Genomic DNA, 26,771 nt, shown 5'->3' with positions numbered 1-26,771 from the left:
GTTTTTTTTTTTTTTTTTTGCGTGTGTGTGTGTGTTTTGTCTTCCTTTCTTTATAACGCAACTGCATATATTCGCGCGCGCAATATGGTTTATCGCAATGAAAATCTCGTATTTTTTTTAAAAAATTTCTCGCGAAGCTAGAAGAGATCCGCCGGGTTAAATTAGATGAATTCGCGTGCATCAGGAAAGACCTTACAGCACGCTTGCAGAATGGAACCGAAAAAAAAGACCGGTTTTGTAGGATCTCATTAAACCCGTGACTTAATTAAACACTGATGACAGTCCAAGCATTTTAATTTCGCTTTCTTCGTATCGCATGGTCTGGCTTCCCTTTATGACCCTGTCATATTGATTCAAAGGTCTCGCTGTCCTATGATAGATTAAGCTTTTTCTACCATTCTCTCCTATTTGAACGAACCATGACGTAAACACTGCTTTATTTCCTCCTTCGTTACAATTCAGCTGCCACCTTTTGCATTATTATTCAGATCCACTACTGAGAAAAAAAGAAGAGAAAAAAAAAGCAGAAAAAATCCATGCAGATACATCATTTCTAAACAACTTACTGGCGACAGATTTCTCAAGCCAAGTAACGGATGTCTAAAAAGTAGAGGAAATGCGTGTTTTCTAGCAGTTTCGGAGCAGCTGGGAATCTTCATTTTATCGGCAACGATGAACACGTAGAAAAGAGCGCGTATTTTTTTACAATTTCCGGTCTGGTATTCCACGCGCGGAGCTCGCGCGTGTTGTTCCAGCATGCGCAGTTTGCGTCTTGGGAACATGTAATCATGCGAAAATGGCGGATAAATCGCGAGGGCAGCATAATCGCCATGGTAGTGTGGTACGAATTGGTTACTACAATATCGAGAAGACTATCGGAAAGGGAAATTTTGCAGTGGTCAAGCTTGCTACACACTGCATCACTAAGGCCAAGGTACTTCGTGTGTCTAAATATGCGACTTCATCTTATGTTGTTTGTGACTTGAGTTCGCAGCGATAGCAAGCTCGTGCGATTAGCGTCTATTACAACACAACTTTATACTATGTAACTACTGCGTCGAAAGGACCGAGAGCTTACTTCTAATCAAACTTTTGGTCGAAATATTCACCACGTTTATTTTGGGTTATCTTCGTTCGTTTCCGAGCACTTTATTTTTCCGTTTGCTTCTTTCCCGACCAGGTTGCCGTTAAAATTATCGACAAAAGTCAATTGGATCAAGACAACTTGAAGAAAATTTTTCGCGAAGTACAGGTCATGAAAATGCTGGATCACCCGCACATTATTAAACTTTATCAGGTAAGTTGTGAGTATTATCTATATGTTGTATATTTATATTTTCTTTCTCTCGCTGCTTGTGGTTGAGTTGGCACTTTCGTCGTCAAAGGCCGTCGGCTTACATGACATGTCCACTCGCAGATGTGCACCATCTCTTCATCTCTGGCCGCTGTCTTCGATTCGCAGCGACAATTGAATATGAAACTACCGGAAATTTTATTCTGCTCTCAGTTTGATTGAGAAGCATCAACAAAGCTTTGAGGGAAAAGAATGACTACAATTCTTTTTTCCTACAGTTCGTGACAGCTAGCGTGGAAGAAAACACAATACGTGTATACACACAGATTGCTTGCCGGCAAGACAAGACTAGCGTCATATCGGCTATGTTTTTCAAGTGCCCGTGTCACGTCCTGTTTCTTTCGATATCGGCACGGTTTTAGGCCTTTCGGGATCTGCATGGAAGCGAAATCACTCGGAAAAATTTCATCCCTCTACAATCGTGCATATAATGTAACCGATTTGACTTGAAATAAACATCTTATGTTGTTGGTTTCATGTAAGATTCCACCACCACCGAATGATCCTTGACAAATACTCTAATTTTCGCTTTAGAGGACAATGGACTCATATTGGGTACAATCTCGATGTACAATTCTCAAGAGAAATTTTCCCTCTTACGCTTGAAATATTATTCATCTCTGCAAGGAGCTGCTGTAAAATAGTAAATATCGCTTTTTTTCCCTCGCGATGTTTTTGTTTACAAATTTGCAACTGCGGTTGTTTGACATCCATCGTATGAAATTAACTCAACCGACGTTACGAACTTGCTGTTAAGTTACTTTACAAGTAAATACTTTCATTTCGTTGGAGGTCTGAACCTTAGATGTCGCGGAAACACGATGGTTTAGAAATTGCAATGGGTGACATTTTGAATTCTTGATTTTACTGGATCAACTGTAGGCTTATTCAGCTTAATAATTATTCCATTTCGTTCGCTTTTTGTTGTTTAGTAGCAATGCCTTCTCTTTTTTAATTGAGAGTGCTGTTTTTTGGAGGCATCTGTTTAGATCACCTCATATTTGCCCGGCTGTCACAGACGTGCGTTCGCCACACTTGAATGCTTCTAAAATTTCTATTCAACCCAAGTGTTTTGGCAAAACACAACGCTAAGCAGTTGGATTTGTAACTAAGCTTTAATCCTCAAAATTTACCATACAGCTCTGATTTGCATTTAAAACCCAATTGTTTGACGAATCAGTGTTGTATGGGTTATTGGACCAGTTCTAATAAAGTTAATCCATGAGACCATGTGAAACGGTTTAATTTCTTGCAAAGGTTATCACAACGTTTCTCTCACAGCTGTGAGACTTCACAAAAGTCTACAATGTATCTTTATAATTTTCACACAGATCATATCTTACATGTTACCTGCATCGCAACATTTGAGCATGAGCAAAGACAAAATTGTAGTTCTTTATATATTTTGAAGGGGTTTAAAATTCTTGCAATGAATGTGTTTATCATCCGAAACAGACAACAGTGAAGTCCTTTGAAGTGCTTTCAAGAAGTTTAAGTCAGTGTGTGACCAAACAATAAAATGATCTCCAGATATGTTGGCAACATCAACAGGCATTGTAAATATTTAAGTTGAAGTGGATGCAAATTCCTTTGACTTTAAATCTCTGGGTCTTACCTTTCGATGATGTGTAACTTGTGTTTCAAGAGCAGAAGGGAAATCTTTAGGTTCTTCATTGGTTAGAAAATGTGTAGTCTCAAATAGTTGAATGCATGTAATTGAATAGTTTTTTGGATAAATATAATAATGACAAAATTACTATTTGTTTAATTCATATACTGTATCTGTAGACATGAAGCCACCATTTTTTTGTGTTGTTGTGTTTTGTTTTCTTACTAAATAACATGTTTTTGCTGCAGTCTTCGATGCATTTAATTAAGGTCTTTAAGACCTAATTAAGTGCATTCACAGATGAAGCATTAAACCATATAAGTTTGTTTCTAATTTTTTCAGATTTGGCTTCTTAATAAATCAATATATTATTATTTTATTCAATGTCATTTTTGTTACATGTAAGTGCTTCACAACAAAAACATTCCTTTTCATAATTCCTTGACAATTACATTCTATAGTACTCAAGTTCTTTTGTTTATTTATTTATTTATTTATTTATTTATTGACTGCTATATTTTTACGGGGCAGTTGACGGGTGGGGGTGGGGGTGGGGGTGGGGAGGGTATATTAATTTTTTTCTACCTTCAGTAGACGTCAATGCTGTCACTACGTGTATGTTTCTGGGTACGGAATTTGAGTTGTTTTCATCAAAAACAGAGATTTCATCAAAAATCTTCAAGTGATTTAGAGTATGATGATAACATAATAAATGCCATGATAACTTAGACATGATTTGGTAAATTGTACTCTAGTCTGTTTTGGGCTTTTAAATTCTTGGAAATGAGGGGGAAAAAACAGTGTAAAAAAAAAGAATATTATTGATTTGGTTTGGATCCCATCCAGCCTCTGAAATTCTGGGTTTTCTATAATTTTGTTTTAAAATCATATGTGTGTGCAGCATTTGTAATTTATAATCATGGTAATTGAACTGAGTGGAGTGCAATTTGGTCTGAAATCATACACATGATTTCAGAATTGAATTAGCATGCAGCATGAGTTTGATTTGAAATTTAAAGTATTTATATAAATTTAGACCAAAATTGCATGACATGAAGTTCAATTGGCACTTTATTGCATCCATTTTTAATCGCCTTGGTCAGTACCAATATTTTATTGATTCAGTAGATGGTGTGTTGAAAGCAGAACCAGAAACACTCTTACATCTCACTTTGTATGCAAAAAAGAAAAAGATGCAATTTAGGGCACAAAATATTGTGATTCGTGAATAAATTGAAGTTCCTATAATTTGATTTCTAGCCTGGAAATCTGATTGGTTGGTTTAGTGTTCCATTCTCATTGGCTGGGAAAAAAGATGCCGTTAAGAGAACAAAAATAGTGAGATTTGAAAATAAATTGCATTGCTAAGAGCCAATTATGGGTCATGAACTTTTTCTTCACATCAATGACAAACTGTGTAAATTGCACGATATGGCGACCGCTCAACCAATCCAGTGCCAAGCAGAAAATACCAGTTATTATAACCTCTCCTCTTTTATTTGCATTACGTCATTTACTCTAGCCTGGCTTTGAGAATTTGGTCATACATAATGACAGGATCCCAAGATCCTTTGGTTGATTTGGTGACCCACGCAATAGACTGCTGCAGTACAATAGACTGCTTCACTCTGGGAGTCTCCTAGATAAATCTATGTTAGCTGGCATAGATGCCCTTTCAGTGCTCATGAAGAATACCCATGTGTAATTAACTCCTGGCTCAGAATGAACACAAGTTTTTTGACCAGACTTCCCTCATTGTCAGCCATACTTGTTTCTCAAGGTGGGTTCAGCTGAATATCTTGAGACAAATTGAAATGCTCGGGCTATAGTTTAACAATAACATTGAAAGAGCTTATTGAAGAACATACTAAATTTGTAGCTTTTTGGTTGTAGTATTGAATGATACAGTGACTTTAAAAAATGGCAAAAATTCCTGAGGGGCAAAAGCAGTATTTGATAGGCCTATACACACATATTCTTTGTAAATTTAATTTTTTAAACTTGCCAGACAAAAAGTATCAAATATGTTGGGTACAAATTTCTTGGGACTGGATATATTTGGATATTGTTTCTGTGATCAGAATATGAGGCAATTATGCTGAAGAGAGTACATGTATGTTTGGAAATAGATACCACCCTTATTGAGGTTATGGTTTTGGGATTTTCGAAAGGGGTTTGATTCTGGAATAATTATTTACATATCTTCTCATTCATCCCCTGGTATGAGGAACTTGATATGGGAACTGTAATGTCTAGGATTCTTGATATTGTAGTGGTAATAGTGTGATATGCATTTGCCCTGTTTGTTCATGTACATATTTCTAATTTTTTCATTGTTACAGGCATAATATTTAGAAATAAATTTTTATCTAGTTTTGCTGTGTTTTTTGATGTCATAGTGCAATTCAAGGTGGTTCATTTAATAACTTTGTGACGGATGACCATCTCCAGGCTGTCTACAAAAGGCATCAGGCTTGAAGATGTTTAAACAACAACCAAATTGTGGGGTGGGAAGGAAGTGTCTGGAGATGGGAGGGGACAGATGACATTGATTACAGCCATGGGTGGTGTGGCGTGGTTTGTAGGCCCGTACATGTACTGTATGTTTTTGTTTGTTTTGCAACAGGTGATGGAAACAGACAGGATGTTGTACCTAGTAACAGAGTATGCCAGTAAAGGAGAAATTTTTGGTAAGAGATTGAAAAATGCTCTTAAATAATCAACCTGAATTTAGTTGTTGTACGATTACTGTGTAAGATTTCTGTTAAATGTACTTCATACTAGTGCCATAATGACAAACATCGACATAATCACATAAATATGATGACATACATGTAAGCAGAATGTTGCATGTATGTCATGTTTGTAGTGTGAACATCCTGACATAATGACATAATAGCAACATAACAGCATGAACATAACAACATGAGGAAAATACTGATCTTTTCCTTTGTCTTTATGTGGAAGTTCACATTACCGACATAAGCAATTACCACAAACACTGGTGGAGAAGTCGCACTGGGGAAGAGGCTTTTTTGCAAGAACATCTGGACAATGTGCCATAAATTTGCATAAATTGATGCTTTTATTTGAAAATTTATAAGTGTAAAGCAAACTAATACTCACTTCAGAAAACTAATTTAATATCAGTCTACACACCGATCATTGTTCTTACAAGTTTGGTGGCTCCTGAAACAGCCGGTTTTTGTTCATAAGCATAAGCTTACATTTCTTGCTGTTAAACAGCATGCATCAAACCTTCATTTTAGCTACTTTAAGGCTACTGTAAGCACCTAAACATCGCACAGCAGGGAATCTCCATTCTGGCACAAAGTCAGCTGTGATTGCTGTGATCAAAGAAATTGAAAGCTGTTTGTGTCGAGTACTCCATCTCCTGGTGAAATGCCTGGCTGCTAAGCTATGAACAAATGAATGAAAGAGTTCTTGTTATTGTATGTAAAATTCTATTGCAAAAACTGACAGGAATGAAAAATACCAGAGAAAGATCTAACACATGTCAAAGTTGGTAGACATCATGTCCATACTATTGCAGAACTCAAATTTTAGGTACATGTAGGGGTTTCAGTTTGAAGTATTGTCTGTTTTAAATGTTAGTGTTTACATTCAATAAATCAAGAAATGTACATGGTAAGAATCTTTCTCAAAATTTGAGTTGCTAAACTCAGGGTGCAGCTTATCTGCAAATGCGGCTCATCTGCTGGTGTTTACAGTAGGTCACTTGTGTGAACCAAGTCTTATTGCATAATCAAATGAAAGTGTAGGGGGAGGGGTAAATGTGGGTTTTCCCTTGCTTTGATGTGTGCTGATTCAAACCCTCAGCATGTTCATATTGTCTTTTTAATCCTGTGTTAGATCATTTGGTAGCCCACGGTAGAATGACTGAAAAGGAAGCTAGAAAGAAGTTTATACAAATTGCATCAGCTGTTGAGAACTGCCACAAAAAGAATGTTGTTCACAGAGACTTGAAAGTGAGTCTACGAAATAAATAAATAAATATAATTTGAAATAATATTTGTACGAAATAAATGATAAAAATCTTTATTTATGCATGGTGTCCATTTCACAAAAATGCGCTCTTTTACAAAGCTGGCCAAGTTTATATGTTAAAATAATCAACTTCTGAAGACAATTCTTTTCTACCCCAAGTAGTGTTTAGCTTTAGTTAAACAAAAAAACAAAAGCCAGAGAAAAGTAGAGTCTCTTCTCTTGCTTCAAAATACATGTACAGGTAAGAGTTCTGCTCAAATTTTAAGATTTGACTATTTAGAAAATGGTTAGCTGCCTTTATTTATGGCATGTTCAATCTGTGATCATTCCCAAGCTTAACAACTGCCTTGCAAAATGGAGGTTGGGCACACGAGGCATCCAGGAGCTTCTGATATTGGCAGCCAGCTCCTAGATGGAGACTGCTCCCATGGCTGGCAAATCCTGGCAACCCAGGCTTAAGCTCCCACGCGAAAGGGAGAAAGTGGGCACCTGTTGTACTGATAAAACAGTGGAAAGAGAAGGGAGGGACAGGGGAGGGGAAACAACCTCTGAACACAGTCCCCTGCACTTGAGACTCACATGCTCAAGGAAAACGCTGAAAATGTAAAACTACTTGAATGCCTTGTGGCTCAAGAACACGTGGAATCCTGGCTCATGCGCAGATCTAAACTCCTCTGACTGCAATGGCAAGACTTGCATTCCTTGTTGTTAAAATCGGATCGGAAGTTTTTTAAATCAGCTTTATTTGGGAATGTATATGTACAAATTTATCTAAAATAGTAAAAATACACAAAAAAAAAAACAAACAAAACAAATAAAAACAAAAGAAAAGAGAATAATTTCAAACAGGGAAAGCACATCTGAGATGAGGGTACCCATGCGAGACGCTTCCCAGAATGATGCAATATTATTTATGTGCTGAGAATATGCTGGGTATACGCTTGAATGCTTAAATGTGTAAGACATCATTTGTAGCTTTAAGACATGCTCACTGGAAGCTTTCCATAACATTTTTCTTGATTAATCATGAAATTGCTGTTAATAACTAGTTTCAACTTTCCAGTTTTCATGCGACATACATGAATGCATCCTCAGTAAAGATTGGTGTTAATACTTGGCATTTTATTCCCTTTTCAGGCAGAGAATCTTTTATTAGATGAGAATTTTAATATTAAAATAGCAGGTGAGAATATATCTATGTAAAGAGTACTTTGCACTGTACATAGACACCATAAAAGAGTTATACCTTTCACTCTTGGGGGAATATTTGTGAAATGGCAATATTTCAGACCCTAAGACCACACATATTATATACCAGTTGAAAGGCATTGTTTGTGGAATACCATATCATATCAATAGTCCTGCATGTAATACATCAAACACGAAAGACCGTGTTTGACCACATTTCCAAACACCAGGAAAAGGGTTGAAAATACGAAGCGCAGCGGAGTATTTTCGACGAACTTCGAGGTGTTTGGAAATGTGGTCAAACACTGTCTTGAGTGTTTGATATATCTGCTCAATCGAAACTAAAACGAAGGAGAAAATGGAAAAATATAATCTTAAACTCTATGCTAATTAAGATCAGACATCCAAACACCGTCACGGTCTTGATTTCCTTTGTTTAAAATTGCTGAATTATTAATAAGTTTGAGAAGCATAGAGCAAGTCACAGCTTAAACTGAAAACGAAAAAGAAAAATGTTAAAATCTTCTCCTGTAGTTGGGGTATACTCCTAAGCTACAAGTTTATTTACAGCTCTTAACGCGGAAATGTGCTCGGATATTTGTCCGCGGAGATTATCTTTTCCGAGAAGTGAACAGTTTTCCGAGAGCGTAGCTCGTGGAAAACTGTGAGCTTTGACATCCCGTAACAACGACATCCCAATGACATCCCGTAACAATGCAAAACTAGAACAAACAAGAATTACTTTCAACATTCAAGTGAAAAGCGCTCTTTGTTCTTTGGCAGACTTCAGACAAAGTACAAAGAGTGATTTCCACTTGAATATTGAATATTGAGGGGAAACAAAACTAGCTTGTAATGTTGCTCTCTGCAATAAAAACTGCAAAATCAGAAAATGTATGCCCAGTTGCATAGAAGACTCAAAAAAAAAAAGAGAAAAAGGAAAAGATTGTCATGAACATTGTCTCGAATAGTTAAAATAGGCATTGGCTTAAAACGCACTGATGTTATTTATCATAATTAATATTATAATAATACATTGACTCATAGGGGAGTGAAAGAAACTTAAGTAGTCCCTATGTAAAGCAATACGGAATGCGCGTGAGTTATTTGCACCGATCTGCCGTGATAAAGTGTTGCTCTAAAGGAAACTGTTTTCTATAAGAAAAACCTATTTCAGTTACTTCTGGGAGACAATTTTTAGTTAAACGTCTAGGAAAGCAAGCTCCAAAGTGCTTTTTATTGTCCCGCGCAAATGCGGAGAATCCATGTCCCGTTTATCATAGAATGTGAAAGAACCAATTTAATATTAGTAGGATATCAAGAAGTTTGTTTAATTAGTCGGTCCCAGTTGGGGAAAGTTATTCATGTATTAGGTCTCGTGATAAAGTCGGTCTCGTTCAAGATTCTTTTTTTTTTTTTTCAACTTCATGGACCTTCGATCATCTATATTATAGTTATTGCTTCATTTTCACAGATTTTGGATTCAGTAACATATTCCAAGAAGGAAAACATCTCAAGACTTGGTGCGGCAGTCCGCCTTATGCAGCGCCGGAGCTCTTTGAAGGAAAGGCGTATTGTGGACCGGAAGTGGACATTTGGGTAGGTGTTACGTAACGTATGCCCTGCAAACTCGCTGGTTAAAAGATATATTGGCCTCCACTTGGTGCGAAAATATGCTTGGATATTTGCCGCGGATAATATCTCCGAGCTTTGAGGAACAGATAATGTCCCAGGACGAATATCCGAGCATATTCTCGCGCCAAATGTAGGTTATTGTGTTTATTATCCTTCAAATAATTTTTGCAACACGCGCAGTTTTGAAAGTTGGGAAATATATTCTGTAACGTGGTGCGTTTATACCAGTGGCGCGCGAGCGAAAATATTTCCAATTGATGGATTATAACAATTGATATTCTGAAAAAAATATGTTGCTTTCTGATCTTGTCAGTTTCTGATGAAGCTTGTGGTTCATCAGCGAACAAATAAAGGAAAAAAACGCAGCTGGTTGTCAACCTTGATAACAAGGGCGGCCGTTCGGGTTCTTCCGTTCTGGTCTTGACTCATGACTCTTTGCAAAAGAATTCGCCCAAACAGATGAAGAAATTATAGCTGGTGTTACGAAAAGTCCGCATATTGGCAAGTTTATGAGAATTTTTTTTATCTTGATCTTGAAATATTGAGGGGCTATGGGTTCAGCGGCTGATGATAGGAACGTTCATGTGTGTCCGGAAGAGACTTCATGTGATAGTCATAAAACGCCCCTTTTGAGTAGGCGTAGAAACATAGTGCACTGTGTTTGCCCACACATCACGTAGTCTACAACTTCCTTGGAGGGAAAAACGAAGAAAACCCATTGGGATTTTGTGCTCTTTGCTTATGCTAAGATTCCTTGCGATTTTTTAAGAACTCGGAGTGTGAATTTCTGTTATTTCCTGGGGTGCTGAAGGTCAAAGTTGAAAGAAAAAAAAATCATTTGCAATATATTGAAAAACAAACAGCACCACTTGAAAGTACCGTGAGGTAGCTTGCACTGCAAAAGTAATGGAACCACATGAAAGTACTGCTCTGTAGCTTTCATTTGAATGATCACACACTAGGGTTTCATCCATAGACTTGAGAGATTGATTCAAACAAGTGTGCATAGTAATTGATTTTGGAAGTAAAATCACTGAACGTGAGCAGGTCACTTAAGGTTAATGACTGGAAGCGCCTCTGTCGGAGAAAATTAAGTTTCCATTGATCTTTTGTTCTGCGTGTGTTTGTTTGCTGTGAGTTTTCTCGTCAAGGGCAATGGACGTGAGGGGCGTGAAATTTAATTTCTTTAACTCCCACTCCGCCAGTGTTTCCGTTGGTATAAGTCACTCCTTTTGGCTGGTATTATATGTCGCACCTTTTGCATTTACCAGATGCTGTTCAAATGCTACCTGTACAAAACGGAGAGCTTTGGAGTGGGCTTTCTCGCGCGTTTTCAGTTTAAACGGACTCTCACGCGCGTCCCCACGCGACGCGCGCGTTTTTGTCTGCCATGTATTCGCGTGCCAGTGTTTGCATTTTTCTCGTGCAAGGAACCAAATTTGAGGATTTTATCAATCATGTACTATTTACGGGACTCAGGGAGAAGTTGCAGAAGAGCTCGTGGATATGGCACTTTAAAACGCCCTCAGTTGTACGTCGATAGGTTCATTGCGGCTGTTTTTTCCGACGCTCAAATTAGCGTCCCTGCTGTGAAATACCTTCAGGCTGTTAAGAAACAAGTGAACCGGGACCCGACGGCGGCCCGTAAAACGACAATGCATGGAAAGATTTGTTCACACCACAGCGTGCGTTGGAAACATTTAGCTAAGGAAGTTGGGTTTGCTTTAGGTGAATAGTACTTGAAGACTTTGCTGATTTTCGTCAAGTTTGTAAATTGTGAAACAAGAACAACGTCCTCTAACTCCGCAAGTTGTTGAAGGCAGCGAGAGGCCGTCATGCATAAACAGTCATATTAGACATCACCAGGTGTCCCGCTTGATACACTAGCCATGTGTTCTTACTTACTGTTGCATGGCATTGACGCAGTGAAAAGTAGTCATTTGTTTGCCAATGTCTGGTCCAACCAACTTTGAATAACGATCACTTTGGTAATTAAAGCTCAAACGTAGACTATGTGCCTTTTGTGCTTCAGCCTGCAAGGTGAACTGATTTTTAAGGCATACAGCTGTACATCCCTCTAAGTAGATACGTCTGTAAGACATAAATTTCTAAGGGACGCGTCTCTCTATGTGGGACATTTCGGGAAGGCGGACACTTGTCCTAAGTGAACACCCCTCTGAGACAAACTGCTTATAAGCAGACTTTTTTTTTTAAGTAGACACCTCTTTGAAGCTGGTGTCTCTATAAGAAAGACATCTCTTTAAGACGCACACCTCTAAGGCAGACCTCTCTAAGCCAGACACCTGTAACTCAGAGGCCCTTGCCTTTTTAGGCAGCCACACCTTTGATGCAGACCTTTCTCAGTCGGACGGCTCTAAGGTAGACACCTACATATGATGTAGAGCTTACTTCTCCAAACAGCGTCCATACAAAATTCAGTTTTGGGAATATAAGAATCAAGACAGTGATCAGCAAAGATAAATTGTCTTCAGTCGATATTTGAAGCAATTCTCAAAATACGTACCAAACGAAATGTAAAGGGCTAGTTGGGAGAAACTGTAGACTGACGAGCTTGTATTTTTGCAGAGTTTGGGAGTAGTACTCTACGTGCTGGTGTGTGGTGCTTTGCCGTTTGACGGGAGTACATTGCAAAGTTTGCGTTCACGCGTCTTGGACGGTCGATTCAGAATTCCTTTCTTCATGTCCACAGGTCAGTGAATGTTTTAGTTAACGTTTTGCTACCGCCATTGTCATTAGGAAGAACTCGTGAACGCTTTCTTCCCAAAGCTCGCTGGTTCGGGAGCAAAATTTCCTGGGATAAACGATATCTCAACCCTTTAATTGAAAATCCTGTACGACTAAATGTCGTTCCATCCACAGAGTTGAGCTACATTCACCTTGGACAACATAACAAACAATACCACATGAAATTACTGTTCAATAGTTTTCACTTGAATGGTTACACACAGGGGTTTCATCCACAGACTTAAAAGTTAGAACCACCTTATACAGCATAATAAACAGTACCGCATGAAAGTACTGCTCAATAGCTTTCATTTGAATGGTCACACACTAGGGTTTCATCCACAGACGTTAAAGTTACAACCACCTTTTAAAGGATAATAAACAGTACCACATGAAAGTACTGCTCAATTGCTCTCATTTGAATGGTCATACACTAGGGTTTCATCCACAGAATTAAAAGTTAGAACCACCTTGCACAGCATAATAAACAGTACCACATGAAAGAACTGTTCCATAGCTTTCATTTTCTTTGTACCACTGTTGTTAATTAGTGTGCCGGCAAGCAGTACCTGCAACATGCATGCATCGGGTCTTGTTAAAGTTGACTTCTTGCAGTCTAATTAAAGTCTAGATTGGTAAAGCAATGGTCAAAATAACAAAAAGATGAAAAAAAAAAAAAAAAATCCCAATTGAAAATCAGGTGATCTATGTTTAGATTTAATTGCTGTTAGAACAGCTCCATTCCTGTGCACTGGTGAATTTCTGATATTAAAATCATCACCTTTCTCAACATCATTCCCATGTCTGCTTTCTTCGAGTTAGAGTGTAAAACAGTTTGTTTCACGGATTCATATTTTAGTTATTAGGCGGGTAGTCACACAAAGTTCCGCTGTTCACACTTCAGTGAGCCGCTCAACGCACGCGAAACCCTGCGATCAAACTGCCCTTGCTGTCCGAGGGTCAACTCGAAAGCAATCAGCTGATTTTTTATAGATTGGGAAAGTATTTTAATTGAATAACGCCGATCAGTTCCAGTCTAGTAGACCGCTGAAGCCAGGCAAACTCGCCTCGCGGATCGTGGGACGTACACGCGAAAATTTGCGTGAGAACTCGTCCACTCGCACCATGACCTCGTGAAATTTATGGTCGATGTATTTTTCACGCGTGAGAACGTTGTTTATCGTGGTTCTCTTAAGTCACATCAGAACGTCATGTTCTCCCTCGACGAAACGTTTCCATAGATGCTGTTTATTCAAATGTATTCAGTGGTTTCTGACAAGACCGTAAAAAAAAAAAAATATTTATTTTTATGCGTGAAGTTTTAGGTGGTTGCACTATTCAATCTGCATTAATATGAGTTTTAGCGTGATTTTCTTTTTAACGACCGCCTTCAGAGAGAAAAAAATGGTAATGTTCAGAATTCCATGCCCGTCTCCTGTTGAAAAAAAATTGCAGTAAACCAACCGTAACCCTAGCTGGAATCATTTAACTTACAATAAAACCAAGGAAACACATAAGTGGCCGAGCCGTGAGAAAAAATATAACTAAACAAAAAGAGAAAAAAAAAAAGAAGAAGGAAACGGTTGAAAAGCGCAGAAAAAGCATGAAAGTTCGATTTTAGTTCTGCAAATGATTGGCTGAAAACAAGTTGTCTTTGTTGTTATTGGTTAGATAAATAGTGGGGATTTTTGACACGTTAGCCTTTGTAAAACGCGCTTCTCGCTCAATTGCCTGTAACATTTTAATTCTTCTTTAGAATGTGAGCACCTCATTCGTCACATGCTGGTCCGTGACGTGGCAAAGAGGTACACCATGGTACAGATCATGAACCACAAGTGGATAAATGAGATGGACGAAGAAGACAAGGCGAGCGCACTCCTCACCGACACGCTGCCTGATTCAGAGTTCAGTGAAGAAGTGTTGACGATGATGCTTGCTAGAGGAATTGATCGAGAAAAGACCATTCAGGTGCTGATTTTCTGTCCAATAATTAATTGCGACTCTAATGAATGCAAATATGACGCTGTGGAAGATTATCTTGCTCTTAAGCGGAAGGAGGGGGTGGCAATTTTCAGGGGCGTCAAATGCTTTTCTCACCATAGGTTTTGCATGATTTTTTTTTTTTTGGGGGGGGGGGGGTAATACCTTGTGCAAGAATTTTGTTAACGCAAAAACATAACCAGAATAGAAGAAAGCACTTGCTAGATTTTTCTCCCTATGGCTTCCATTGCACGAGTTTTTGCTCTGCAGGAATTTCATTATTTTGAAATTGCATAAACCCCCTCCCTCTCAAAAAAAAGTGTGGTCCGCTCCAAAGTGAACAGCCTCCGATATAGGCGATCTGTGGTCTCGTCTCGCAGTCTTTCTTCCTTACCACTTGCTCACTTGCCACTGGATGACGAGGTGGAAGAGGACTGCGCGACGAACCTATAGAACGTTTTTGTAGGGGACTATTGGATGTACAGTCTGACAGTAGTGTCCTTATTGTTCTTTGCAGTCTCTCTGCCAAAAAGATTACGACCAGTTTGCCGGGATTTATTACACACTTCTGGAAAAGGTCAAGAAATCTGCCAGCTCATCGCACGACCCATGCGCCAATATTACTTCCACACCGGGTACCACGGCTGATTCGGAAATGATGGAGACGGATGTGGAAGGAGCTGGCTCCGAGAAGCCATCCATGACAGTCCCTACCGTACAGGTGACTCCTGACTCGCCCACGAGACGAGTCAAACCCCAGCAGGACCAGTGGGATCTGACCCAAGAGGGAGACGAGGAAGATGATAAGATGCCAGACGACATCCTTCCCAGTTTGAAGTCTTACCTGGAAAAGCGCCGACACACCCTCACTGCGGTGGACCCGTTGATGGAGATATCACCAGAGCTCCGTGAGGTGTTCTCTCAGCAGTTCGTTCAGCGGCCGTTAAGTCCCCTGGGTCAGGCTACCGAGGATGCATTCTCTGGAGCTACTCTAGGATTGAACCCCACTCTTCCTCCTTATTCCCCCACGTTAGACCTCTCTCTGGCCTACAAGGAGCAAATTCTGCAAGTGCCTACGGTGTTCCAACTGAGACCGCCCATGGACAGAAGAGCTTCCGACGGACCAACGAGTTTAGCGGCTGGGATCGCACAGTTCCATGCGCTTCGTGCTATGGCCGGGTATGCGGACGACAGTCAAGGTAATACCGGCTCGCTGAGTGGTTCGCCGTTAAACAGTTGCAATCCTATCGTAAGTCAGTCACCCTTTTCAGTGTCACCAGGACCCTCGAGCCCGCAAATAAGCGAAGGAGCAAACGACAGCGGGTCGGATCAAGAGCCTGACCAGGACGCCATTGCGCGTTACATGGCTTGCCGTGGATCGCGGCAACGTCACACGTCACCGAATGAAATGCCGGACGAGCTACAACTTCGGCTACTGCAGGTACCACTAAAAACGAGACGGACTGTGTTTCCTCCTGGCAGAGGAGCTGCAGGGCGAGAAGGGACATTCATCCCTACCCCAACAGGAATGCGATATAACACGTCAAGGCGAGCCTCGGACGGTGCAGCGTCGGTGCTTGCTTACAAGCAGCATTTAGAGCGCATCGGTGGCAGCGGGTCCAAACGCAACAGCCTGCGTGAGCTACAAGAGGAATGCTTGCAACTGCAGCAACAGTATGGCCGAGTAGCGGAAGCGGAACAACAACGAAGGCAACAGGAGCAGCATGTGCAACACTTACAGCAGCAGTTTTACAGCAGAAGGGCGTCAGACGGGGCCGACTCGTTAGCTGCCACGCTAGCACAGTTCCAGCAACAGTACACGCCCGCCCACACAAGCCAGGAGTTGGACCTGGAAGGTCAAAGGTCGGATGTGGAAGATTTAGAGGAAACGCACACCCAGCCAACGATGGAGCACCAAGATGTCCTTCATCAGGAGATGCAGCGCTTGAACATTGAACATTGCGCGCCATCCCCTTTTGACTCTGCCGGCATTATCCACTCGTCTTCTGGAGGAATCGGCCCGGACGGGGCCGCTTTGTCCTCTCTCGCGTCAAACCTCGCGTCAAACTCACCAAGAAACAGCATTGTTATCGAGGATTCGTCGCCCGTTTCTTCCACAGATACGTCGAACTTTCTGTCTCAGAATATTTTATCATCGCAGGCCAACACGTCCTCGTTTTTACCCGACGGCGGCGTATTGTCTTCCCCAGTTCCCTCTCCGCCGCCATCTCCTCTCATATCCGCGGTACCTCTGAGTCAGCGGTACCCCATTCCTAACATCACCACCGCTGCGAGGACCTCATCGAACGGAAGTTTAGTGGAAACTGGGCCGGAAACGGGCAATATCCCGCAAATACCCGCCAATATGCCGGGCGTTGTGATGGGTAATGCGATCATAAATGAAAATGATCTCGAAGAATTGGCGAGAGCTAGATGGGGACTGGGTGCGGGAACGCTTCCGCTAAGTCCGACAACGCTTCTTGGGACGTTTGGGACAAATCCCGCGGCCGCGCTTCTCGTGGGTAACGTCGGTCAGAGGTCCCCCGTGCATCACCGTCGACATCACACGGTACCGTCCGCGCAGGATGCGTGGAATTCCATGGACTTGTTGAGAAGAGCGACGGCGAACAACGTCTTGTCGCAAAACCACGCCAGAGATATGTTAAACAACAATATCAATTTGGAAGAAGGGCTTGGGGTTAGGGACGGTCTGTTGTATAGAACTCTTTCTCCCAACGGGACGATCCATCAGGACTCTTTTCTCAAATCTCCAAATAAAGGAGACGTGGCGCCGGACTTGACCCAAGCGAACACGCTACGCATGGCGTTCTCTGTTAATATGACTTCTAACAAATGTATCCCCGATATTATCAGTGAAATAAGGCGATCGCTAGATCAGAGATCCGCCAAGATAGCGTACGAACAGTCGGATCAAACATTCACCCTTCAACAGGGGGGTGTGTGCGCTGAAATTGAGGTGTGCCCACTCCAGGGGAATCTCAACGGACTACGCCTGCGACGTGTTAGCGGCAACCCATGGCAGTACAAGAGACTCTGTAATGAGGTATTGACCGGAATGAATTTGTGACTGAAGCAGAGCTGAGTGGACTGAATTAAGAAATTCTTTTTGGTTTAGTAGATAAAAATTGCGTGACAGTTGTGCTAGCGTGACTTTATGCATCTCTCACTTGCGTGACCTCAATCTTAGTTGCTTCGTTATGCGAATTTATTCCTTTGTCTAGTCTTGGTTTCAGAGGGCAAAGGTAATTCCTAAACCAGGAAGAAAAGCGTGTTAGAATCGTGAGTTTTCTCTCCTCTTAGTCGTTTTGCTTCGTGAATTGCGCAAATTCGTTCTAGGAAAACCAGAGTACAGATTCAACTTTCCATGTGCAGTTGCCGTAATCTTAATGTTCGCAACGTGAATGTGGCATTTCTGTTGTGGTGAAGTACTCATGAAGTGACAAGGTTCTTTTATTGTACCGAAGATGAATTATATTTCCGTTCAAAAACATTCAAAGGTGTTTTCCACATTTTTCACGACAAAATGTCGGAGTTGTAGCGTAAATTACGAGCATTCGACAACTGTTTTGCTTTTATTTTGCAAAAGTTGACGTTCACGACATTTCACCTTTATTGTTTTCCATGTCACCACTTCTAAATGTGATGGAATTTTCTAAAAGTATAGTATTCCTCAGAAATGTAATTAATCTGACTTTGATTTAATCGCATGCGCATGCCTGAACGAAAGTTTGAGTTGGCCTTATAAAGGGCGATCACTCTCAAATTACGAAGTCGAGAAGCTGTGGAAAGTGACTCGGCAAATGTTCGGCAGTTTTCGTATCTTCTCGTGTTCTTGCGATTAGACACGAAGTGTGGGAGGTCTGTGCAGTGTATAGATATTTGTACAGTAATGAAATCTCTTGCTTGCCCAAGTAAAATAATGTAATATATTTTCGCCTCGAAGAATATCATCGAGGTAAAGAATTGTATCTCTCAACCATAGAATCTTTGTACAGTAAAGAATATCGATGTGTCTCCATAGTCTTGTGTAGTGATTGTTTTAGTTTCCGTCCACATTACGCCGGAGAAGTTTGAAAACGCAACAATCACCGGCCATTTTGGATTTATGTTTGAAGACAACTCGGGCAAGGAAATCACGTGATTATCGTGACGTCATCGTTTTCAAAAAGCTCCTTTTTTAAAAAATTTTCCGTCCACGCTAAAACTCAAAGCCGGCGTTTTCAAATTCTTCCGGTTTGAACAACGTTTTCGTAAAGCTTCGTCTTCGAGACGGATTATTGTGGGCGGTAGGCTTGACCGTAGAAATATAGCTGCGTTTTCAAATTTCTAAGGCGTAGCGTGGACTGGTCTTTGATGCCCTCTTCACACTGGTGCATTTTTATTCGTAAAGACGTACTTTTTGATGCGATTTGAAAATGTATTAGAGAAAAAGCGTTGGCGATTCTTTCCGAAACGCTGACGTCATGATGACCGCTGTGCTGGCCCTGGCAGCAAACTCGTTCCCAGAGTCCACGATGCTTTCGTTCAGCGGCAAGAATCGAGACCTGGGCGAAACCGAAAGGTGAGCCCGCAGTAATCACGGAGGTTGCCCTATAAACTAATATCGAGCCTAGACGCATGCGCAAAATAAAGTTTGACAAGGTGTTCGGTCACTGCTGACCTTAAACACGCGGGCTTACCGCGCGATTATTTATTACAAAACTTTGATCATGGATGGTGCGCACTGATTGGTTGTGATATGTAACCAGGGCGGGAAGGCCAGGACAGGAACGGCATAGACGCGGGAAACTCTCGCTAGTCCCGTCATGTCGCCAAAGACAAAACGTTTAAGATGTGTATTTTCGACATTTTCATATAGGACGGTAACGTCGATAACTTGAGCTTTGTAAAAGCTCCACAAAATTAATGACACCCGTTAGAGAAGGTAGAAATCTTATCCTGTGTATTAAGGTGAACAAAAGAGACGACGCTGAATTTATTCTATTTTATATAAGTGAAGCAAACATCTCGGCTGTCAGTGTTTATAACGGAATCCAGAATTCCGAATGATGAAATTATACGAAAGATCTTATCGACCTGGTTCAGATGTTTTTTTAGCTTTAAATCTCCATCTCTAATAGGAACAAGTATTTCTAAAAATAAAACAAACATTGCATCAAGGCAAGTTCCGGAAATCCTAACAGTTCATAACTATTGAAAATATGTTCATTTGTATTTAGTTGTAAAAAGGGATTGAAAGAACTCTATAACACCTCGAGCCATTTCGGTACGCTATCGGTACGCTATCGGTACGCTGTCGGTTGTACTTCGTGCTTCCGAAATGTTAATTACTAATTACAAAATAGTGCGTTACTGGCTTTAAGCCAGTAACCACGAAAACTAAACCTTCTAGACAAAAGGAGTGAGGAAACTGAGAACCTCGGTTGACAAGTTAACCCTGGTCACGAGGCTAACACGAGACAACTGACTAAAAATAACAGTTAAGCTGTTAAGTAGTGAACAAATTTTCTTCTCAATACTTGTCTAGTCTGGGTTTCAGAGGGTTCCTATACTAGGAAAAAACAGCGTGGATACATAGAATCGTGAGTATTTTTTTCTTTTAGCCTTTTTGCTTTATGAAGTGCGCAAATTCGTTTTAGGAAAACCAGAGTACAGTTTCAGTTTTCCAAGGCTTGTGCTGGTTGCCTTAATCTTAATGTTCCCAGTGTGAATGTGGCATTTCTAGATCTTTCTAGGGTGTTAAGGTGATCAAGTGTTCATGAAGTGAAAAGGTTCTTTTATTGCACCGAAGATGAATTATATATCCGTCCAAAACCACCATTCAAAGGTGATTCCTCTTTGTAATTTTCCACATTTTTCACGACTGTCGGAATTTCGGGGTCTTGTAGCGTACATCCCGGACCATCACGGACATTTGGTAGCGTGCTTCTCACGGTCAATTTTGTACGTGTAGGATAAGCAGTGTTACGGCACCAACGTATTGCGACGAAGAAACTTGGCTTGAAATCAAAGCGAAATTATCAACAATAAAAATAACATCCCACCAAAGCGGAAAAAATCAAATCGGTTCCGGGAAGATTCTGGACTCACTGCGGAATAGAACCTTTGCTTACAAGCACGCATGAACCTAACCTCTTTTGGAGCTTTAGATTCATGTGCACTGTAAAGAGTTATGCTTAGACGCGGAGATTGTGAACGAACTAACCTCTTGTGATATAAAACAAGTTATTTAAATTTCTGTACCGATCGACCTTTCTGAATTTTGCCGGAAGGAAGGATGAAAAGTCACCTGATTCGTCACGTCATTAAGTAGATATAACATGTCGTGACACTCGGTTGAAAGCGTGACTTCTCTCTTCTCCAATTTTTATTTCTTTCCAATCTTTCTTGTGTTTTGACTTTGACTTCGTATTTCGCGACTGGAAACAGTGGCGAAGTTTTGGTTTTACTTTGCTAAATTTGACTTTCACGACATTTCACCTGTATTGTTTCCAATGTAATGCAATGTGACTAGAAAGGGTATTAGAAAATTATTAGCATCAAACATACGGCTATTGCTGTTTTTGTTGCTTTTTGCTTTTTAATACTGAGAAATATCAGAGGAAAAAAGATCTTGAAGACATAGCGGGTTCGACATATATATGTTTATAGCATGCCTTAGAAAATACAGCCAATAAGAATACAGAACGCCGCTGTACGTATATATAAATATTAGTATCACCCAACTAGTAGATTAATGCAAATCCTGCATTTTGATTGGCTACGCTACTAGAGGACTATTAGTAAGAGTCCTCGAGTAGCGAAATTGGCGCAATCGAGCGTGACGCTTTCATTCGTTTTATTCCCAAATAAATATTTCTTGCATCTGCTAACTTTATTATTGCCTTTTCTGTCCGACTAGTTGGGTGATACTAAAATAATTAGACCCTTCGCCCTTAAGGGCCACGGGTCTATAGCCCATTCGACTTCGCCTCATGGGCTATTGATCCGTAGCCCTTGCGGGCTACGGATCTAATTGTTAAATAGCCTCCATTTGGCGCGAAAATATGCTCGGATATTTGTCTGCGGACATTATCTGTTCCGAGAGGTAAACAGTTTTTCGAGAGCGTGGCTCGTGGAAAACTGTGAGCTTTGAGGAACAGATAATGTCCAAGGACAAATATCCGAGCATATTTTCGCGCCAAATAGAGGCTATTGTGTTTATTATTCTCATGCTTCAAACATTTTTCGCAACACGTGCGATTTTGAAAATCGTAGAATATCACTCGGATATTCCCCAGTTTTCGCCGGGAATTTCAGTCACGTGACGCGTTTAGACCAATCACACGCGGGCGAAAATATTTGATAGATTATAATCGACGGTATTACACCTAACCTTCCCATCATGCGCAGCGCGTACGTCGCATCGATCGTGTTGGTCACTGTATTTTCTATGGCATGGTATAAAATAGTTATGCGATGCTCTCTTGTGGTATGCCATGCAATATCACATTTGTCACCTGTATCTTGGTATACACACTCACCTAAAGGCCTGTGTGTATACGGAGAGAACACAAGTTTACTCGTCGGATGTTCCTTGGTATGCCACTCGAAAGCGTTGCATAATTAAGTAGTACTCATTAACTACTTATTAAGCAAAAGTGAGGTCTTAAAGGATGGCCCTATTCTCCCAAAGGCGGGCCAGAACTAATGATCATGATGAGGTCTTTGAGGGAAAATCGCAAACCGAGACCAAGTCTTATTGACCGAGTGATAGCGAGGCTAACGTACGTCAAGGTTGGGGTTTGAGATTTTTCCCGTAAAGGCCGAACGTTCGAAGTTAATAAGTAGCTTATTTTAGGGCTTTTTGCTCTGTCTTTACAGGCCCGTATTCGGCCCGTGGGTATTACGGGAGAATGATGTCCTGCAGTTAGCCAATCAGAGCGGGTGTTAGATCGGCTACAAACACAAGTCATGTAATAAATATTTGTATTTATATATTTTTTTTGCATTACAGACAACTGTAATTTGCGTCCTTAAAAATGAAGAAAATTATTGTTTTGACTGTAATACTCATTCTGTTACCGCTGTGCGTCAGTGGCACCATCTACTATGCCGATGAAAATAACGGCGACGACTTAAATGACGGGGAAGGCATTTCCTCTGCATTCGCAAGCATCAAGCCTTGCATTGACGCTCTGACGAATCCTGGTGACGAATGCCACATTCGGAGTGGCCGCTACCATCAATCAGAATTCCAGATTTCTGGTAAACATGGCAGTGCAGATCAACCCATGCTCATTCGTGGCTATCAGAACGAGATTCCAGTTATCGATGGAACAATCCCGCTGACGCCTGAAGCTGGTTGGGAACTTGGAGAAGATGGGATTTACAGCGCCCAAATAGAGCGGGATATCTGGCAGCTGTTCGTGGATGGTAAAATGATGACCAACGCTCGATGGCCAGACTCTCTGTGGTCGGACAAAACTATTTTCTTGAACAAATTCTGGGGAAAGTCTGCCAAGAGATCAAGGCGTGGAAAAATGATCGATAATGGCGAGCAGAACTTAGCTGGAAGTGGCTTAAACGCGACAGGAGCCATGGCTATTCTAAACATCGGTAGCTTCAATACTTTCACTGCTATCGTAAAAAGCCACACAACCGGGCAGAACTTTTTCACTTACCACGACACGTTTGGTAAGATCGACTTCAAGCCGTTCCAGAATCAGTATTTCCTGGAAGATAAACTAGAATTTCTTAATAAAGCTGGTGAATGGTTCTACAACAAGAACACAAAAACTGTTTACGTGAAAACGCTGGATGGAAAAAGTCCTGAAGGAAGGATACGTGGAAAGGTAAACAAAGGCAATCACTCCTTTTCTTGAGCATTTTCTCATTGTTTTCTTGTAGAGGTGCGGTGGCCTCATGGTTAGTGCGCCCGACTCCGGATCGAGCGTCCCGGGTTCGGCTCCTAGTCGGGGACATTGTGTTGCGTTTTTGGGCAAGACACTTTACTCTCACTGTGCCTCTCTCCACCCAAGTGTGTAAACGGGTACCAACGAATTTAATGCTGGGGGGTAACTCTGCGATGGACTAGCATCCCATCCAGGGGAGAGTAGAAATACTCCTAGTCATGTTACAGAAAAAGAATATGCTCCGACCTGATAGGCTACTTGGCTCTTATGCAGAATTTACTTACCTACCTTAGCATTTTCCAGCCTTTTCAAGGCTTAATCCCCCTTTATTCAAACTGTATTTAGCATGAAAACTAATCTGGAAAAACCTTGTGAAACCATATATATATCCTCCAATGGCTCCAATTACCCCTTCTTTAAAGCGTCAATCCCACTGGCAACATAAAGGAAATTACTTGATTTTGGAGACACGATAATTTCAACAACTGTTTGATTGGTGAGTTTATATTGAAATTTTTTTTTCTGTACTTTGAAGATGCAGCCGAAAACAAGTATTTCTTTTCTTTTTCCTCTTAATGCACTAGGGTAGCTGGTATTAGGCATCCGTCGAATATTACTGCACTCACCTGCACCGCAAATGGTAGGGTACATGAGCAGGTTGTAACGGCTTTCATGCATTCAGGCCCGACATTTGGCCCTGTCATTTGGTCCAAACTCGACAAATCTATTCGATCTTCTGAATCATTGCACACTTTTAAAAAGCGCATTAAATTGGTTGATTTCATTAGCCTGCTGGACAGTACTTGCAGAGACTGTTTTTTATGTAACAACTAACAATTGATCTTACTGCATGACTCACTGTTTTATATATATATTTTAAAACACTTACATACGTTCATGTAATTCATATTTTATTACTCATTAGATAAGTAATCGTAGTTAGGTGTCCCCAATTAGTATACATTGTATGCTAGTGACTTCGACACGTTAATAAAGTTCTTATCTTATCTTATCTTTATCTTTGCCAAGAAAAAGACAACTGACCTCCAACAAATTATAAACAATATTTTTCTCATTACCATCCAGTGATTGCTTCTTAATATAATCCTTTCAACGTTACAGGTACAGACGTATGCTTTCACCATTTCCAATTGTCAGCATCTGCATTTCAAGCAGTTGACTTTCTTTGGCACCACCTTAAAAGCGCAACCAAAACGTAGACGAGATGTGATACATGGCCTCTCCTTCCACTCGATCAGTTTTAACTTTCCCTCTTATTCCAAGCGCATGCTTGGTGATACCGCTCCTCCGTTATGGACAGTCATCCGGCCAAACCGCCGTAATAGCTTCCAGTTAATAAACAGCACCTTCTTCGGAACCGACGGGGTCGCGCTGGAGTACCAAGGAAACGGAGTGCTGATACAGAACAATCTGTTTGAGTACAATGATTGGTCTGTGGCCCTCATGCAAAGGCCGAATGGTGGGTTAGGAACTGTGATATCGAACGGCATAAACGACCGGTTTATTCGAAACACGTTGCGTTTCAACGGCGCCATCAATGCATTCCGTCCCAATGGACCTAATCCCGTTGTCAAACTGAACCACATCCACCATCAGTGTTGGGGAGTTTTACAGCATGACGGAGCCGGTGTTCAGTTCCAGAGAAACGCACAGACGAATGGTCTTTCGCAAAACAACTGGGTCCACTCAAGCCCTAAGCTTGGTCTCCGCTTTGACGCAGGGAAGCCCCCACACTTCGGACATAACGGCACATTGAAGGCAAACGTGGTATGGAAATGTGGCGGGATTATGGTTAAAGGCAATTTCCAGACAGTGGTCAACAATCTCGCCTTCGACAAAAGAAACGATTACAGTGGAGATAAAACGGTTGGTGGCTGCACTTTGTGTGTTCTTGGGCGCTTTCCTCAAAAGGCGGTTGCGATGAACCGTGAGTCTGTGGTTCTGAGGAACGCCGCGGACGTTGCAAGCAGTGGCAAGATTAAACGGGTTAGATATCCTTTCCCGGGGCGGCGGGTCAAGTTTAACGTGATCGGTGATGTGCGGAAAGAAGTCATGGATGCGGACAATTTGGACTTCCGGCCCCGGGAAGGCTCCAAGTACAACAAGCATAATGTTGGACCTTACCTTTACAATCCTTACAGCAGATATTATTGGATTCCTGGAAGGCAGCTTTATAAGTCCAGCACTCCTGTTCCCCCGGATGGTAGTACCACCGTTAAGGTAAAATCGACTGAAATGATTTGTATTCTAGGGGGAGGTGATACAGGGCCGATATTTACTGAAAAAGAGATTTAATGACTGATAGGGGTGGCTCATTAAGTTGCCGGAACTTTTGAGTCATGCTATTGTTTAGCTCGCTAAGGAGAGGGCCTGAACGAACTTTGAAAACAAACGGAATTGTAATATGGAACATCCAACGGGACTCGGACCTTGCATAGCAACATTTGATAGTATTATGAGCGCACTGTGGGGAAACCACACACCAAATATATGGGTTACCGTAACGTTCATTGATGTTAATTGCGGTGCATACTTCTATACAACATTTGCGTATTTTGCGAGCAGAACTGTAATCAAATTTTCACGTAATATTCATTCTATCTTAGTCCTCAAATTGAGTCCTCAAACGTTCAATAGATCTGAACCATCCCTGCAAAAAAATTGAAAATCTGCTTAAAGCTATGGCGGCAATTAAAATGTGTGGCATTTAATGACTGGTCCATGATTAAAAGGGGAGAACAGCGAACGTTCCTCCCCCACACATCACAACCTTTATACCGAGGATAATTTCTCAGCAACTTTCCCTTGTTATTTTCTCTCAAAGTCTGATAGAGACGCTGTCATGTGGTTAAACGCCTTCGGTGCCTCGACTCATCACGTATATTTTGGCATGAACCAGGCGACAGTTGCCGAAGCAACACCGATGTCACCCGAATACCGCGAGAAAATCAGCAGCGATGGTAACGTGTATTACCTTTCCGGAAGTCTCGAACCAGGTTCCATCTATTACTGGCGGGTGGATGCTGAAATTGACGATGAAACTACTTACATAGGAGACGTATGGTCATTTCAAACGGAGTGGTGAGAAACGTCGACAACAGGAGGAAACAGACAAAAGATGTTTTGAACGAAACGTTGATGTCCTTAATATTGAATGACTGTATTAATTTTATGATTGTACCGTGAATTTCTAACAGTGTAGAGAATAAGTTGTTTTCTATATTAAGAAGCAATTTTTAGATATAAAAGTACAAGGTAAATTTCACTTTCTTTGGGGAACTGGAAATGCTAAATTAAAACAAATCATTGATTGAAA

General features: G+C 41.0%; 2 protein-coding genes across 2 annotated transcripts; both read left to right on the top strand.

The window, feature by feature from the left end:
• Window positions 1-738: 738 nt before the first annotated feature.
• On the top strand, window positions 739-18,560 carry LOC110059256 (serine/threonine-protein kinase SIK3-like). The gene is made up of 9 exons (XM_020765958.2): window positions 739-934; window positions 1,181-1,297; window positions 5,590-5,653; window positions 6,837-6,952; window positions 8,109-8,154; window positions 9,634-9,758; window positions 12,381-12,504; window positions 14,296-14,507; window positions 15,037-18,560. Exons 1-9 carry the CDS (start codon window positions 797-799, stop codon window positions 17,605-17,607), a joined length of 3,513 nt encoding a protein of 1,170 aa, XP_020621617.1. The 5' UTR covers window positions 739-796; the 3' UTR covers window positions 17,608-18,560.
• Window positions 18,561-19,986: 1,426 nt separating this feature from the next.
• Window positions 19,987-26,771, top strand: LOC110059290 (uncharacterized). Its single transcript, XM_089294088.1, has 4 exons — window positions 19,987-20,122; window positions 22,537-23,374; window positions 24,557-25,675; window positions 26,280-26,771. The coding sequence occupies exons 2-4, from the start codon at window positions 22,562-22,564 to the stop codon at window positions 26,538-26,540; spliced, it is 2,193 nt and encodes a 730-aa protein (XP_089150214.1). The 5' UTR covers window positions 19,987-20,122; window positions 22,537-22,561; the 3' UTR covers window positions 26,541-26,771.

Source organism: Orbicella faveolata, unplaced genomic scaffold (genome assembly GCF_042242905.1).
Source record: "Orbicella faveolata isolate gen_17 unplaced genomic scaffold, um_ofav_v1 contig_25, whole genome shotgun sequence".
Taxonomy (NCBI): Eukaryota; Metazoa; Cnidaria; class Anthozoa; order Scleractinia; family Merulinidae; genus Orbicella; species Orbicella faveolata.
Note: the sequence above shows the minus strand (reverse complement) of the source record. Positions and strands in the feature narration are given on the sequence as shown.

Excerpts from the sequence above, each read along its gene's own strand:
- LOC110059256 (XM_020765958.2), top strand. The coding sequence starts at position 797 with ATGGCGGATAAATCGCGAGGGCAGCATAATCGCCATGGTAGTGTGGTA. Across the intron at positions 6,953-8,108 it reads TTGTTCACAGAGACTTGAAA|GCAGAGAATCTTTTATTAGA; the intron begins GTGAGTCTACGA and ends TTCCCTTTTCAG. Across the intron at positions 12,505-14,295 it reads TCCTTTCTTCATGTCCACAG|AATGTGAGCACCTCATTCGT; the intron begins GTCAGTGAATGT and ends ATTCTTCTTTAG.
- LOC110059290 (XM_089294088.1), top strand. The coding sequence starts at position 22,562 with ATGAAGAAAATTATTGTTTTGACTGTAATACTCATTCTGTTACCGCTG. Across the intron at positions 23,375-24,556 it reads AAGGAAGGATACGTGGAAAG|GTACAGACGTATGCTTTCAC; the intron begins GTAAACAAAGGC and ends TCAACGTTACAG. Across the intron at positions 25,676-26,279 it reads ATGGTAGTACCACCGTTAAG|TCTGATAGAGACGCTGTCAT; the intron begins GTAAAATCGACT and ends TTTCTCTCAAAG.